Genomic DNA, 14,193 nt, shown 5'->3' on the forward strand with positions numbered 1-14,193 from the left:
CAGGGAATAATCTCACTAAACCTCTTTTGGCGGAGTAATAATATGCTTCTCAGAAGTTGGGAGCAAAGTTACATTTTGCATTCATATTCTTCCTTAAGCTGTGCACAACAAAGACCATTGTACATATTAGCCTAGGAGGTATACCCTATGCATCGATTCTCAAATATTGAGAATGTACCAAAGAGTCACATTTTCTTTAAAATACATGAGTACCTTCCTTCAAATGGTCTTTGCTGGGTGTTATTTTGTTTTTAACATCCAACTAATGCCTTGCCTTCTGCAATACATTTGTCGGCCCCTTTGTCAGGTGTTTGACACTGTTTTTAAAAGGTACAAATGTTGGAAATGCTTAAAGTAAAAAACAAAACAAAAAAACCCACCCATGTATCTTGATGAGGTCTCAAAGCAACACCTCTGTAATGCTGTAAGTATGCTCCAGTTTCAGTATATGTTGTAGGTTTGGTGTAGAGCACACATCACACTTCTGCAGTCCCACCAGGATATTATTATAACAATCTACAAGTAAATCTACCCAGTCCTCTATCGATTCCCAATTAAGATCTTCATCCAAGTCTTTAATAATTAAATATAAAGAGTAGGTAAAATAATCATACATTTGTACATCATGGATAAAGGCTTCTACATAAAGATGGAAGAACAGGTTCTTGATGAATATTTATGCATTTCGCAATTTAAGTTGTTGCTGGCTGCTTAATTGAGAAAGATTTAAAATGTGATTAGAATTGTTCAAACACTTGTAAAGCAAGGCAGACAGAATGTCTTAATGAAAAAAGTGAACTGTGAATTTCCTGCTAACTGGGCTAACAAAACTGAGGGTGACTGCTGCTGGAATAGTTTCATTAAATCAGTATCAAAATGTCATGACTTGTTACTTCATACTATACATGGTGTTGCACAGTATAATGGATTTAGCTATGCATATAAGCCAATATGAATGCAATACTAATAGAACATGCAAATGAAACATTTGTTTATATTTTTATTTGGTGTGTTTAGCAGTTTGATTATTCATGTCTACCTTAATGCTCTTTTTTTCAGTATTTTGCACCCTAATGCTGCATCTGCCCATGCACAATGAACTGCAGAATCAGGGTGGTTAGCTTGTAACACAGCTGGGATCCGGAAGCCCCAAGACATCTCATTATTATTATTCATATTATAACAACACTCAGAACATGCTGGGTATTGTACAGACCTATTGGAATGGTGTCCATGGTTTAAAAAGAAAGGCTAGGGGAAAGAAATATAAAAGCAAAGTGGTCATGGAATAGATTTGCATAGGTCTTCTTAGTTCTTTTTGGGGGAAGTGCCACAGGGGGTTATATTATGGGACAGAGGTGGGGGAAAAGGGAAATCTCAGGAAGGGATAGTTTAATATGGGCAGAGAAGTAAGGAGGAGGAAGGAAAGGAAAGCTGGATTGAAGCACACACACACACACACACACACACACACACACACACACACGAATGTCCAGAGTTCATACTGTAGAATGCAGTCTGCCAGCCCCACTGGTGTCCAGGGACTGTGGAAGTTGCTGCTGCTTAGAGAAGCGTGTGTGTAAGAGTGCACCTCTGCTTCTGGAGGCTAGTCCCAGCCTTGGGAAGTCCAGCTCTTCCTCCCCCCGCCCACATCTTAATGATGATGTCTAGCGGTTGCCATGGCAGTTCCCTAGAATGCAGTTCTGTAATCTTTTAGGTTAAATTAGAGAATGGAGACTGGCAGGTGACTGGATTAAAAGATGTCAGAGAAAGTTAGAGGTTGACCCCATCACAGGTAGAATAAGTTTGTGGCTTTCACAGTTCAAAGATGAGTGCTATGAAGTTAGAGATGTGGGAATCCATAAATCCAGCAGACCCACAGTGAGGGAGATATTAATCTGCTTCTTTAAGATTTCATATTACAAGCTTCAAATTATTACAAAGTTAACACCACTTCTTAATGAGACAACGGGAAACCCTGTTCAATTCTTTCTTTGCAGATCCCAGAGTGTGCTATTCATAGGCTTCAATACATGCAGCAATTAGAAAGGTTTCAGCGTAAAGATGTTTTACTAAATTATCTTTGGTCCTAAAATCTGACTTTAAAGTTCCTTTACACCAATAATTTTGGGACAGTGTATGATCTTCCATTATTTCAACTTCCAAGTCACTCACCCAGGTCTATATCTGACCACAGAGTAAGAAAACAATAGTCTCTAGGGGGAAAAACAAAAATACATACAAAATCGAATTGCCACTGATGTGTAACCAGCACACAAGTGAAATTTATTAAGCTAAAACAAGTGTTTTTTTGTTTGAAAACTGAACTAAGGAAATTTCTTAGAAGGCTGTTTTTAGTTATTACACACATATGTATAAATATTGCTTTCAGATCTTTTAGATGGAGCTGTTAGTGATGTCTATAGTTAAGGTTGCCCAACACTTTCCATTATAAAGCACTCTTCAGTTACTTAGAACTGACAAATATTTACTGTTTGGACTAAATTTTTCCATGCCAGGTGTTGGCCTCAGGGTGAAAAGAGATGTATTATCTTCATGAAAATTTCAGCAAACATGCCGCAGCCATTGCCAAGAATGAAGTTAGTAAAAAGTACCTATTTTTCCCTCTGTTTATATTAAAAAAAAAAAAAAAAAAAAGAAGGTCTGCCAATCGTTTATTGTAAGTGATCTATTGCGTCCATCTCGTGGAGCAAAGACTTGACATTTGGTGATGATGAAAGAGGGGGAAAGGAGGAGGAAAACAGTCTCTTACCGTCACTGTCAAAATCCAGCCAGCTAAGCTTTGGTCAAATTATAAACCCTACATGTTCAGTAAAGCTTGCTGCTAAAATGTCCAAATTGCACCAACTCCTATGAAACTCCGCGAATGGCTCCATATGGTATGCAGGCAATGCAGCCAAAAAAACCTTTTGGCCTGAAAGTCTGGAAGATACCATGAGTTCTAGCCTCAGCAGGAATATGTCATGTTAGTTCCATGTCTCTTATTTTAAATAAAAGATTTGTTTGCATAAGTATTAAACCTCAAACTGTTGTGGGGCATTAGCACAGTGGTCTTCTAGGTGGGGAAACTGAGGCAAAATAGTTCAACGACTTGCGCAAAGGATGCAGTGTGTCAGTGGCAGAGCATAAAATCCAGGACTCCTGACTATAAGTACAACATTCTAACCTCTAAATCAGGGGGTCTCAAACACACAGCCCTTTGCTGCGGCCACCAAGCTCCCCTCACCCGCTGCCCCCCCTTTTCCCCAGGGTGCCGCATCCCCACTCCTCTGCCTATCTTCAGGTGCTTCCCGCCACCAAACAGCTGTTTGGCAGCACTTAGCACTTTCCAGGAGGGAGGGGGGAAGAGCGGGGAGCCGCGCACTCAGGGGAGGAGGCAGAGAAGAGGCGGGGCAGGGGCAGGGATTTGGGGAAGGGGTTGGAATGGGGCAGGGAGGGGGCAGAGTTGGGGTGGGGACTTTAGGGAAGGGGTTGGAATGGGGATGGGGAAGGGGTGGGAAGAGGCGGGGCAGGGGCGGGGCCTCATGGAAGGGATGGAGTGGGGGCGGGGCTTTTGTATCTTTATATGAAAAGGTGTCAGTGATGCAGCCCTCGGGCCAACGTACGAGTCCTCATGTGGCCCTCATGGTGATTTGAGTTTGAGATCCCTGCTCTAAATACCACTCTCTATTTTGATAGTGTAAATAAACACACATTACATAGCATCCTCAACAACAAAATACACCCATGCATACTCTACCACTTTCATGGCACACTTAGAAGATCCTTTTCAGCAAGGAGCTAAGTAATAGCAAGACTGTTGGGCATATTTTCATGATGTTAAATCAAATAATCCAACTATGGAAACAAAAAACAGACACATGATTCCATATGCTATATATTTTTCTCTAGTCCCTCAAGAGTTTTTCTAAGATTATAACCATTGATAAAGTGGCATCTTGAAAATGAGGAAATCTTTGCAGGCCGAAAACTATTGATGTTACTCTCCTCCAAAAGAACTAAATGTTTTATATATTTGGTAGATGAACTTAACTGATTAGAAAGTTTTGATACAATCAGAGGTTGCTAGCTCAAGTGACTAAATCAACGGACATCCTGGTTAGCCAGGAGCAGCAAGTATTGCAAAGGAAAACAGTTTGCTCTGAAACACAAAAACTAAGTATTTTATTTTCTTACCTCCTATCCATATACTTAAAACATTTATAAACCAGAATATGGTTTATATAGTGCCATTCATACCCCGGATCTCCCAAATCATTTTACAAAGTAACAAATAAAATACTGATAGGAAAACAGCACAGCCATTATACACTCAACAATAGCTCTCTCACATCATGGGACAAAATAAATTGTTTTCAACAAGAGAAGGGGAAAGAGCTGATGCCCTGGCCAAGATTCCTTCTTAATAAAGAGTCCCAGGGGGTCCTTAATTTCCACTTGTATCATCACCAGATGTGGTGAGAAGGACCTTAATTTAATATTTCATAGAAAGGATATTGCAAAGGTATGGAAAGCCCTATCGCGGAGTAGGAGAATGAAGTTGCTACATTCAGGATTATTAAGTATACACAGATAATTGTTTATTTAGGCATATCAATAGAAATCTCTAAACTAGTTTATAAAATACATTGCTAACCACACTGCAGAGAACAGTTGTGATTACCTGTCCTACTGCAACACGGTGTAAAAAAATGTTCACGTAAGATTTACAAGAAGAGTAGGTGGGGAGGGAAATCAGTGATGCATGATGAGGAACGTTGCCAGGATTTGATTGAGGTGTCATTACCACATTGTAAAAAAAAGATTTTCTACCACTAACAGCAGGGAGTAGTTGAATACCTCTGTGTATCTGAATATTTGGACATACCACTGGGTGACAAGAAACTGACAGTTCAACTTTGTAAATAAAGATAGAATCTAACTTCTTACTACTTGGGCAGTCAGATCAAGACTTGCATAGGCACTTTAACATTAATCTGATTTTCTAGAATAAAAGGAATTGTGAGCCCATTGCTTCCGATACTTTTACAGTGCATTTCTACCCACCAATCATTTCTTAATCCCCTTTAACACTGGTTGCTAAAACAGACAATATTGCTCAAGTTTTTGAAGAGATCTGCATAATCAAAGATAAGAGATACTCTGGACTTGTTTCTCAAGACTTAATCTAAATATTATTCAGCTAGTTTCCATCTGCAAAAACAAAACTTGCAAGTCTTCTTGCAAGTCAAACTGCTCCCCCACATATTACCAAAATTCTAAAGCTGCCTACTAAAATGGTCATATACCCATCTCTGAGAGGACTGTTCTGATGTTATGAGCAGGTGCTGCCCTCTTCTGGAAATTTATTTTTGATTTGTGTAAGTGATTTTGTCGTCGTTGCATCATTTACATTTTCACTGACTATAGTAAGGATTTCATTGGCATGAAAATGGACTTTACAATTTCCTAATCAGGGTAGGGCTCTTCAAAATTATGAAAGGGATTGATTGAAGCCATCACATACATTAAGATGTTGGTGAGCTTTGGAAGTATACGAGAAAAATGGAACTCTGAGCAAGTAAAAAATTAAGGTAGAACTGATTTACAGAGAAAGACAATCATATGGAATAAGATGCAAGAAAAAGCAAGCTCTCTTAAAAATGTTAACCCTAAACATTATGAAAAACCTCAATCTGCCAAGGTACAGAGGACCTCCTGAGAAATGTTAATTGCTTTCAACTCCCTGTGATAGCTCTGGGAGTGGAAGATACCCAGGGCCTGATCTAAAAGGTGTTGAGCACCCACGGTTCTCCTGATTTCAACTGGAGGTTGGATGCTCAGCACTTCTGAAAAGCCAGGCCCATTATTAGGGTAAAGGTTCAAAGAGGGCCCAGATTGAAAGGAGTTGGAAAGCCTAGGACCTTCTGCATTCTGAGGAAGGAAGGCAGCAGCAGAGACAGAGGAGCCCAGCAAAAAAGTAGGAAGGCAGCATTACCTGATTTGTAATTTAGAAGAACAGCACTGACTGGAAGAGGACAGAACTGACTGGATTGGGAGGGATGAAGATGAGTGAATAGAAAATGAACACGCATGGCTTTGGGGGAAAATGATTTGGCAGGACTTTTCCAGTTTGCTACTAGACTTACGATTTGCACAAGGTGGTATTGGGAAAATTTTTATAAGCCCTGGAGCAGAGATGAAGTTGCTGTGAGAGTTTTACTCAGAATCAGGCCTTAACTTCACAAGAGTCAGAAAACGATCAGTGCAGAGTGCTCTCGGTATTCCCAGTGACCTCTTTCCAAAGCTAGCTCCTTTGCTTCTGCTACCTGCATCGCTCCTCAGGCTTTCCTGAGTCCTGATCATGTAGAAGGCACTGGGGCCTCCTAGCTAATCCTCTCTATCTGGGCTCTTTGCTCCTCTTGCCCCCTCCCCACCCCATGCACTGAAAAGATTGCCAGCTCATGAGGCACTCTCCACAATGCCTTTTCCCCTTCACTCCTGTGAAAGACGTAGTGGTTCCAACTTCTTGGATCTCTGCTCCCTTCCTCAAAAGGGACTAGCAGCATGGAGGATGATCTGCCCCCTCATCTGCTGTCAGAAAAGGAGCAAGTAGCATTGGAGCCTCATTCAGCCCACTCTCCAGAGAAAAATCCCCACTTACCCTGGGCAAGCCGGTTTTTCTAAACCCGGTCATGCTCCACTGTACATATGGATTATAAGGGGTCCTCCATTCTATGATCATACAAACGATGCAGGATTTTGTATTAATGCATTACAGAATATGCAGCCAGGGTTATAAGAATTGGCTAGATGCAGTGCATGTAACACTGAGAAAAACTGCTCTAAATAGAAAAGATTAATGGGCAGAACTAAACTAAACATAGTCCATATCTTTAAAGTGGGGAACAAAGAACCTGGGAAACTACAGCCTAGTCAACCTACCTTAGCTAGCTGGACAGTTATTGGAACACATTATTAAACAATCAATGTATAAGCACCTAGAAGATATCAGTGATAATAGTCAGCATGGATTTATCAAGAACAAATTATGCCAAACCAGCCTAATTTCCTTCTTTGACAGAGTCTCTGGCCTAGTAGATAGGCAGGTGTGACACAATGCTAGCTGGAGCAGTCTGGTCACTGAAGTAGCTGCAGCACAGAGAAGGCTGTAGGCTTAATTGTAGCCACGCAACCTGTTTCTAGTGGGAACTACTGACACTGGGTGGTAATTGCTGGGGCTAATGAGAGAGTTGGCTCAGTAATCAGGAGGATATGTAACTGGGAGGAACAGGAAGCAGGGGGAAGCTCAGAGAGTGAGCTGGGTGGACAGAAAGCTGTGTGAATGGCTCCTCCTGCTGTACACTTGTGCCATGGTCTGTCTTGTTCGGAAAGAGAGGATTAGAGGTGCTCATGGTGGAAAAGAAACAGACTGTGTGTTTGTGACAGAGACCATGAAAACAGGCTAGGTAGTGCGGCTCACTGTGTAGCTGAAGGAGCACCCTGTGACGTGGGAAGCAGCAGATGTGATACATCTTAATTTTAGTAAAGCTTTTGACACAGTCCTACATGATGTTCTCTCAAACTAGGGAAATGTGGTCTAGATGAAATTACTATAAGGCGAGTGCATAACTCTTCGGAAAAAAACACACTCAGAGTAGTTATCAGGGAGGACATATCAAGTGGGGTCCAGCAGAGGATCTGTCTGGTACTATTCAACGTTTTCAGTAATGACTTGGATAATGGAGTGGAGAGTATGCTTATAAAATTTGGAGATCACACCAAGCGGGGAGGGGTTGTAAGCACTTCCGAGGACAGCATGAGAATTCAAAATTATCTTGACAAACTGAAGAACTTGTCTGAAATTAACAAAATGAAATTCTAGAAAGAGAAGTGCAAAGTATTTCTTAGGAAGGAAAAAAAATCAAACACACATATACAAAATGGGGAATACTTGACGAGGTGGCAGTACTGCTGAAAAGCATCTGGGGGATATAGTGGATCACAAATTTGATATGAGTCAATGTGATGCAGTTGCAAAAGAGGCTAGTAGTTTGGGGTGTATTAACAGGAGTGTCATATACAAGACACAGGAGGTAACTGTCCCGCTCTACTCAGCAATGGTGAGACCTCAGCTGGAGGTCTGTGTCCAGTTTTGGGCACCATAATTTAGGAAAGTTTTACAGAAATTGAAGACAGTCCAGTGCAGAGCAACAATAACGGTAAGAGATTTAAAAAAACGTACCTATGAGGAAGGGTTAAAAAAACAGGCATATTTAGTCTTGAAAAAATAAGACTGGGGGGGACGGGACCTTATAAGTCTTAAAGAGGATAGTGGTCAATTGTTCTCTATGTCCACTGAAGGTAGGACATGAAGCAATTGACTTAATCTGCAGCACAGAAATTTTAGGAAGTTCCCCCGATATCTAACCTAACTATAAGGATAGTTAAGTACTGGGATAGGTTTCCAAGGGAGGCTGTGGAATCCCCATCATTAGAGGTTTTTAAGAACAAGTTAGACAAACACTTCTCAGAGGTGCTCTAGGTATACTTGGTCCTGCCTCAGAGCAGGGGCATGCACCAGTTAACCTCTCAAGGTCCCTTCCAACCCTACATTTCTATGATTCTATGAAACATACATGGTTACTTTCACCATTACTGACTCAAACACTCTTTAGCTGTTCACCAGTTCTCTGATTCAGCTAATAAAAATGCCTTAAAGATCTTTCAAAATACTTTAAGCAATCTACATTTTATAGTTCTATTTTGTATCTTGTACATATACTACCTTCAATAACTGGGTTTACAGCATATTATAGGAGAGAGTAGAGTAAAATATAGAGATACGGGGGGAAATGTTCAAACCTTTGGGGGGAGGGATAGCTCAATGGTTTGAGCATTGGCCTGTTAAACCCAGGGTTGTGAGTTCAATCCTTGAGGGGGCCACTTGGGGATTTGGGGCAAAATCAGTACTTGGTCCTGCTAGTGAAGGCAGGGGGCTGGACTCGATGACCTTTCAAGGTCCCTTCCAGTTCTAGGAAATGGGATATCTCCACTAATTATTATTATTATTTCAAAAGAAATATAGCAAGGACAGCTTTTGGCCTTTGCAGGAAGAATTAAAGGTTTGAACATTTCCCCCCGTATCTCTATATTTTACTCTACTCTCTCCTATAATATGCTGTAAACCCAGTTATTGTCAAACTGTTAGTGTCCAGAATTCCTTTACAGAACATATTAAATCTTGAGTGCTACTACAGAGCTTTGCTCTTGAACTAAAGTTTTGTAAACTGACAGTTATATTACCTTAAATATAATAGCAATGGGAATATCTTCTGACAGAGTGTTATGCCTCAGGTAAAATCTTCCTTGTTTCACAATCATATTTGTTCTGCTCTTCTTCTCATGAGTGGAACTAAAGTTTAAAAAAAAAAAAAAAAAGTATTATGTTTGATTCACATCTTGCATTGGTAATTCCTTTGCCTAACCATTTTAAAGTGCTCCATAAAGAAGATTTCACTCACTCAGATCAATAAATTCCAATGCCTTTTATTGATTTTAAACAACAGCTACAGATGCATAGACCAGAAATAACAGAAGGTTACACGGGAACATCAGACTTAAATTTAGCAGGATGAGGATTAATTGAAAATTGCAAAACATAAGTGGATAATACATAAACAGACACATGGATCCAATTAGCTCTTTCTATGCTCAAGGACTGTTACAGTTTCAGCAGTGAGATATAACCACATATCCTGTTGTAGTCTTTTGGGACTCACATGGATTGCTTGTGTAATAGTACTCTAGTAGGAAAAGATAAGTGCTATGGGCATCTACTAATAAAGCAAATAAGGTGGCTCACAACACAGCAATAGGTGCTTTAGGATGCACTGGTTTTTGGTTAAAAATTAACACAAAAGCTGAAATAGAAAATAAAGCTGGTTGGCTAAGAATAAGAGGCCCAACCCGTAAGAATATATCTGCAGTCTTCAACAATCTGTGGAGTACAAAAACAAAACCCTCAAAAAACACAGCTATAGATTTTGGGTCCATACTAAGCTGACTTAGCCAAAGATTAAGTTGCCCCCCCGCCCCACCATCAACAGATTAACTTTTTCCTTGAATGGAGCTTGTGTAAATAAGTCTTCTAGTTAGCATGGCATCCATTTTCCCTACCCCACTGCGGAGATGCAGCCATTGGGTAGCCCTAGATCAAGGGTCTTGTAAAGGACAGGCCGTTTCATCACTAGTTAGATGGTTCAAATCCACTTCAGATTTGTGTGACTGAATACTGCCATACTCTAATGGCCATTGAGCCGTCCAAGTAAATTGACCAGTACCAAAAAGGCAGGGAGCCACAACATAAAACATTACACCCCAACTGGTTGCTGGCAGCATCAGCAGGGAGGTCAGAGTGGGTATGGGAACCTAACTACCCTCCTAGTTTTAGAGGTCGTAAGAGGTCATGCAGAAGCACATTGGCGAGGCAGTGAGGGAAGGCCTGAAAGTGTCACTATGCATGCTGTACCTGATATATGACTGAACACACGATTCAGGCTCCATGATGTTTCAGACTCTGACAACTCTCATGAGCACTAAAGAAGTTATACTTCTAGAGCTTGAATAAGCCTCCTACACAGACACATGTGAGTGAGAGGTCAGCATGCTTATGCATCAAGGTTGGATGGCAGGTTTCCAGCATTTACTAGAAACCAAAGATAGAAATCTTCCAATGTTGTCACTTGGAGTTTGCCACTGATAACTGGAGCAAGATTGGGTCAAATACTATAATGTAGAGGTGGCACTTGTTTTCTGTATTTTTACAGCAAAAAAAAGTGTCTCAGCAAAATTTGCTCTATAACAAAAACTGGAACTCGCTTCACTAACTTAGGGCCAAATCTGAAGTCTCCCATTGACTTTGGTGGGAACTTTGGGCAAGTGGACTTCAGGACTGGGCTTTAAGTTATTGGAACTACGTTAGCAGGAGAGCGGCGCTAAATGTGCTTTCAATATTTTTTGCACTAAATTGAAGTAAATGAAAGTTAACTCCCAAGTGATGACATAAACAAGACTCTTAAGTGATTGCAGTGCATTTGCCGTACCTGGTAACAGAAGCGCCAACTGTCCCTTTTCTATCAGCTTCCACAATGATCCTGTTTTTGGATAACTGCTCTTGAATAAGAATGACTTTCTCTACACCTTTGACAATGAAATAGCCACCTACCAGAGAAAAAAATGGGTTTGCACTTAATCTTCCTTGGCTATTATTCGCCTCTTAGGATATATTTTCAAAATTGTTACAATGTATAAACACAAAAGTAAATTAAAAAATTAAACTACAAGAAGTGCATAAAGAGAATTACATATTAGGGAAAGAGGAGGAATAAACACCATCCCCACAAAATGTTATATATATTTCTAACCCAAGGGGAACCTCATAACTATGGAGAGAGAAAAGACTATTTGATCTTGTTGGAATCTTGTTATGCTGATCTACACAGGATCTTAAGATCTTGCTGGAAAGTGCTTATCTGCAATAATGATGGGTGCTAAAGAGAACCCTAAGGGAGACAGAAAATATTTATCAAAAGGATGTTGTTGAACTGTTGCTACTGCAAGTTAAACCAAAAATAAAATTGTTTGCCAGAACAGCACCTGATTAAGACATCATGATTAAAAGGACCGACCATGTGAGGTACTCAGCAAATTACAACATATGGACTCAAATTAAGAAGCTCGGTTTCCATAATTACTTTTTCCAGTGAAACATGAATTTTATATTAACCTTTTTTCACTCATTTCAATTCCATTGTAATAACTGAAGCAATGAAGACTCTATACTTCATGTTATTGTATTCTAATCAATCTGACTCGGAACAATCCCCAACTTGTATAGCATTTTACGCCAAGGTGTTTTGTGATCATAACAAATGAACATAGTGATAAAATGGAACAGGGAAATGATAAAGGCACTTCCTGAAAGCAGTTTGATAAATGACAGGAAAGGAGCGGGGGAAGGAAGAGTGAGAAGTCAACATACTGATGAAAAATACAACCAATTTAAATCGGTCTTTAATAAAAAAAATAAAATAAAAGTGGTATGGACAATTAAGAAATTATGAAGATCTTGGCAGCTGTTGCTAACAAGCAGATATATGAATACTTAGGTAGAGATAACATCTGTATTTCCCCAGCTCTCTGGATTTTTTATTTATTTATATATCTTTCGGTGGTTTCCTTATGAACCATTAACAATTTTTTTTTAAAATTATGGTAAAGCCAGGTTTTTGACATTAGTAATTTTAATTTAAAATCCCTACTTATATAAGGGAAACATAGGAGATGCTGTACTGGATCAGAGCACTGGGCTGCTCCTTTAAGCAAAAGTACACCTGGCCAATAATGCAACATTGTATCAGTGAAGGAAAATTTCACTCATACTCTAAGAAGTCATCAATTTATGTCTTGAAGCGTTAGATTTGTCTCTAGCTTATGTACTCTAGCTATAAATGCTAGTCATGCATATAAACAATTAAAGAAACTATTGAACTATTTGATACAGTATCTTTCGTGAGCTGTGAATTCCACAGGTTAATTATACAATGTAAACAAGTATTTCCTCTCCTTTGAGGATTGCTTCTGTATATCCCACTCATGGGATATATATATGCCCACACCAAGAAAGAACAGATATGCAGAAACAATATACTAGAAGAACAATAGATACTGGTAAGTAACCCTTCCCTTTTGTTAGGTGCAAAACTTTAAAAAGCCGCCCACTTTCAGTTTTATCACTTTCCGCCTTGGTCTTGCTCTACAGAAGAAGGGGAACAGAAGTACTTTCTCTTTTTCCACCATACTGTACATTTTTAAAATGTCCTTTTATCCTCTTAGCAGTTCCAGGATTAATAAATTGAATCTTTACTCTCCCCTCACAAATCAGCATTCTTACCTCAACGCTTTCAAAATGTTGGGATTCTGAGGCCAGGGGACCTGTCTGACCATACGGTTTTCCATATTGTCATAACTGTTTCTCATCCCGTTTGAAATACACATGAAAGCTTATTTGCTTCTTTAACCACTAGTGTATATTCAGTAACTACCCATTATGATAATTAGACAGAGTCTGAATGATCTTCTTAGGAAAATGACTAGTATATACAAGCAGATGAGATTATTTTTCTCCCAATATACATTATTTTTCTAAAAATATCTTTGAGAGAGGAAAAAAAAAGACACTAAAGCCACAGAAGGAAAAATAATTGGATGAAGACAGTACCTGGATCTAAAGGGCATTCATTAAGTTTGGCAAACTCTGCTGGAGTTTTCCCAGTAAGAACACAATTGGAGCTGCGCAGCATTATAGGCATTCTGTAAGAAAACCACAGTTATCCTTATACTGTAAATTAAGAACAACAACAACAACAAGAGAAGTCACAGACCTTACAACAGTCAGTGATGACAAAACTGGAGAAAATGTGTTGAACATTTAAGACCCAGGGGACTTGGAAAAAGTAGAGATCAGAAGCAAAGTAACAAAAGCAAGGAAACTGAATTAAAGTTCCTCTCCTTTTACTCCATCCCATGTTGTGTAACATTGTCAAATATTCTGACAAAATGTGTAAAAAACCTAAGTGCTGTAATATGTGATCCAAGCAAAAAGAGTCCGAGATCCCAGGAAACTTTCATTCAACTGTTTCACTTTTGCCAATGTAGGTCTGAGTTTTTGCTGTTGGTTAATAAGCAATTCTGGAGTTCTCATAGTAAAATTATCCACTGTGCATCTGTGATAACTAAGTCTGTAAGTGATACAGAGGTGTACACCCTTTTTCTTATTGTAGAATGCTTTTTCAGTCAGATTCACAAGATACTTTTCCAAACCTTACATTTTTCATTGAAAAAGTCTATGAAAAGTAAGGGCACTTTATTTCAAAAGAAAAGGAAATTGCGTTCTGAACATGATAAAAAGTAATTTAGTCACACACTGTATTTGCTTAAAAAACAGCCATGTGCCACGGTTCTTCCTACAGATGAGTGTAACTAATTCATCATTACAGTGAAATTCACTCCTTTGTAGAGGCCCGCGTAAGGCCCATGCGCCACACAAATCCTCCAATTAGGGCTTATGAGAGACTTCATAAGTCTCTCATAATCCTGGCCCCCTTCACTGGGATGAATTTCATCCTAAAG

At 39.5% G+C, this 14,193-nt stretch overlaps 1 protein-coding gene across 1 annotated transcript in view; it reads right to left on the bottom strand.

Moving 5' to 3' along the window:
• The window catches only part of POLR3B (RNA polymerase III subunit B), a 133,492-nt gene that overhangs the window by 104,398 nt on the left and 14,901 nt on the right, over positions 1–14,193 (bottom strand). The window contains exons 7-9 of the mRNA XM_034778223.1: positions 13,283–13,374; positions 11,106–11,223; positions 9,307–9,415 (exon numbers count right to left, since the gene is read on the bottom strand). Coding sequence (XP_034634114.1) covers positions 9,307–9,415; positions 11,106–11,223; positions 13,283–13,374 — 319 coding nt within the window. The remainder of the gene's footprint in view (positions 1–9,306; positions 9,416–11,105; positions 11,224–13,282; positions 13,375–14,193) is intronic.

Source organism: Trachemys scripta, chromosome 1, assembly GCF_013100865.1.
Source record: "Trachemys scripta elegans isolate TJP31775 chromosome 1, CAS_Tse_1.0, whole genome shotgun sequence".
Classification (NCBI taxonomy): Eukaryota; Metazoa; Chordata; order Testudines; family Emydidae; genus Trachemys; species Trachemys scripta.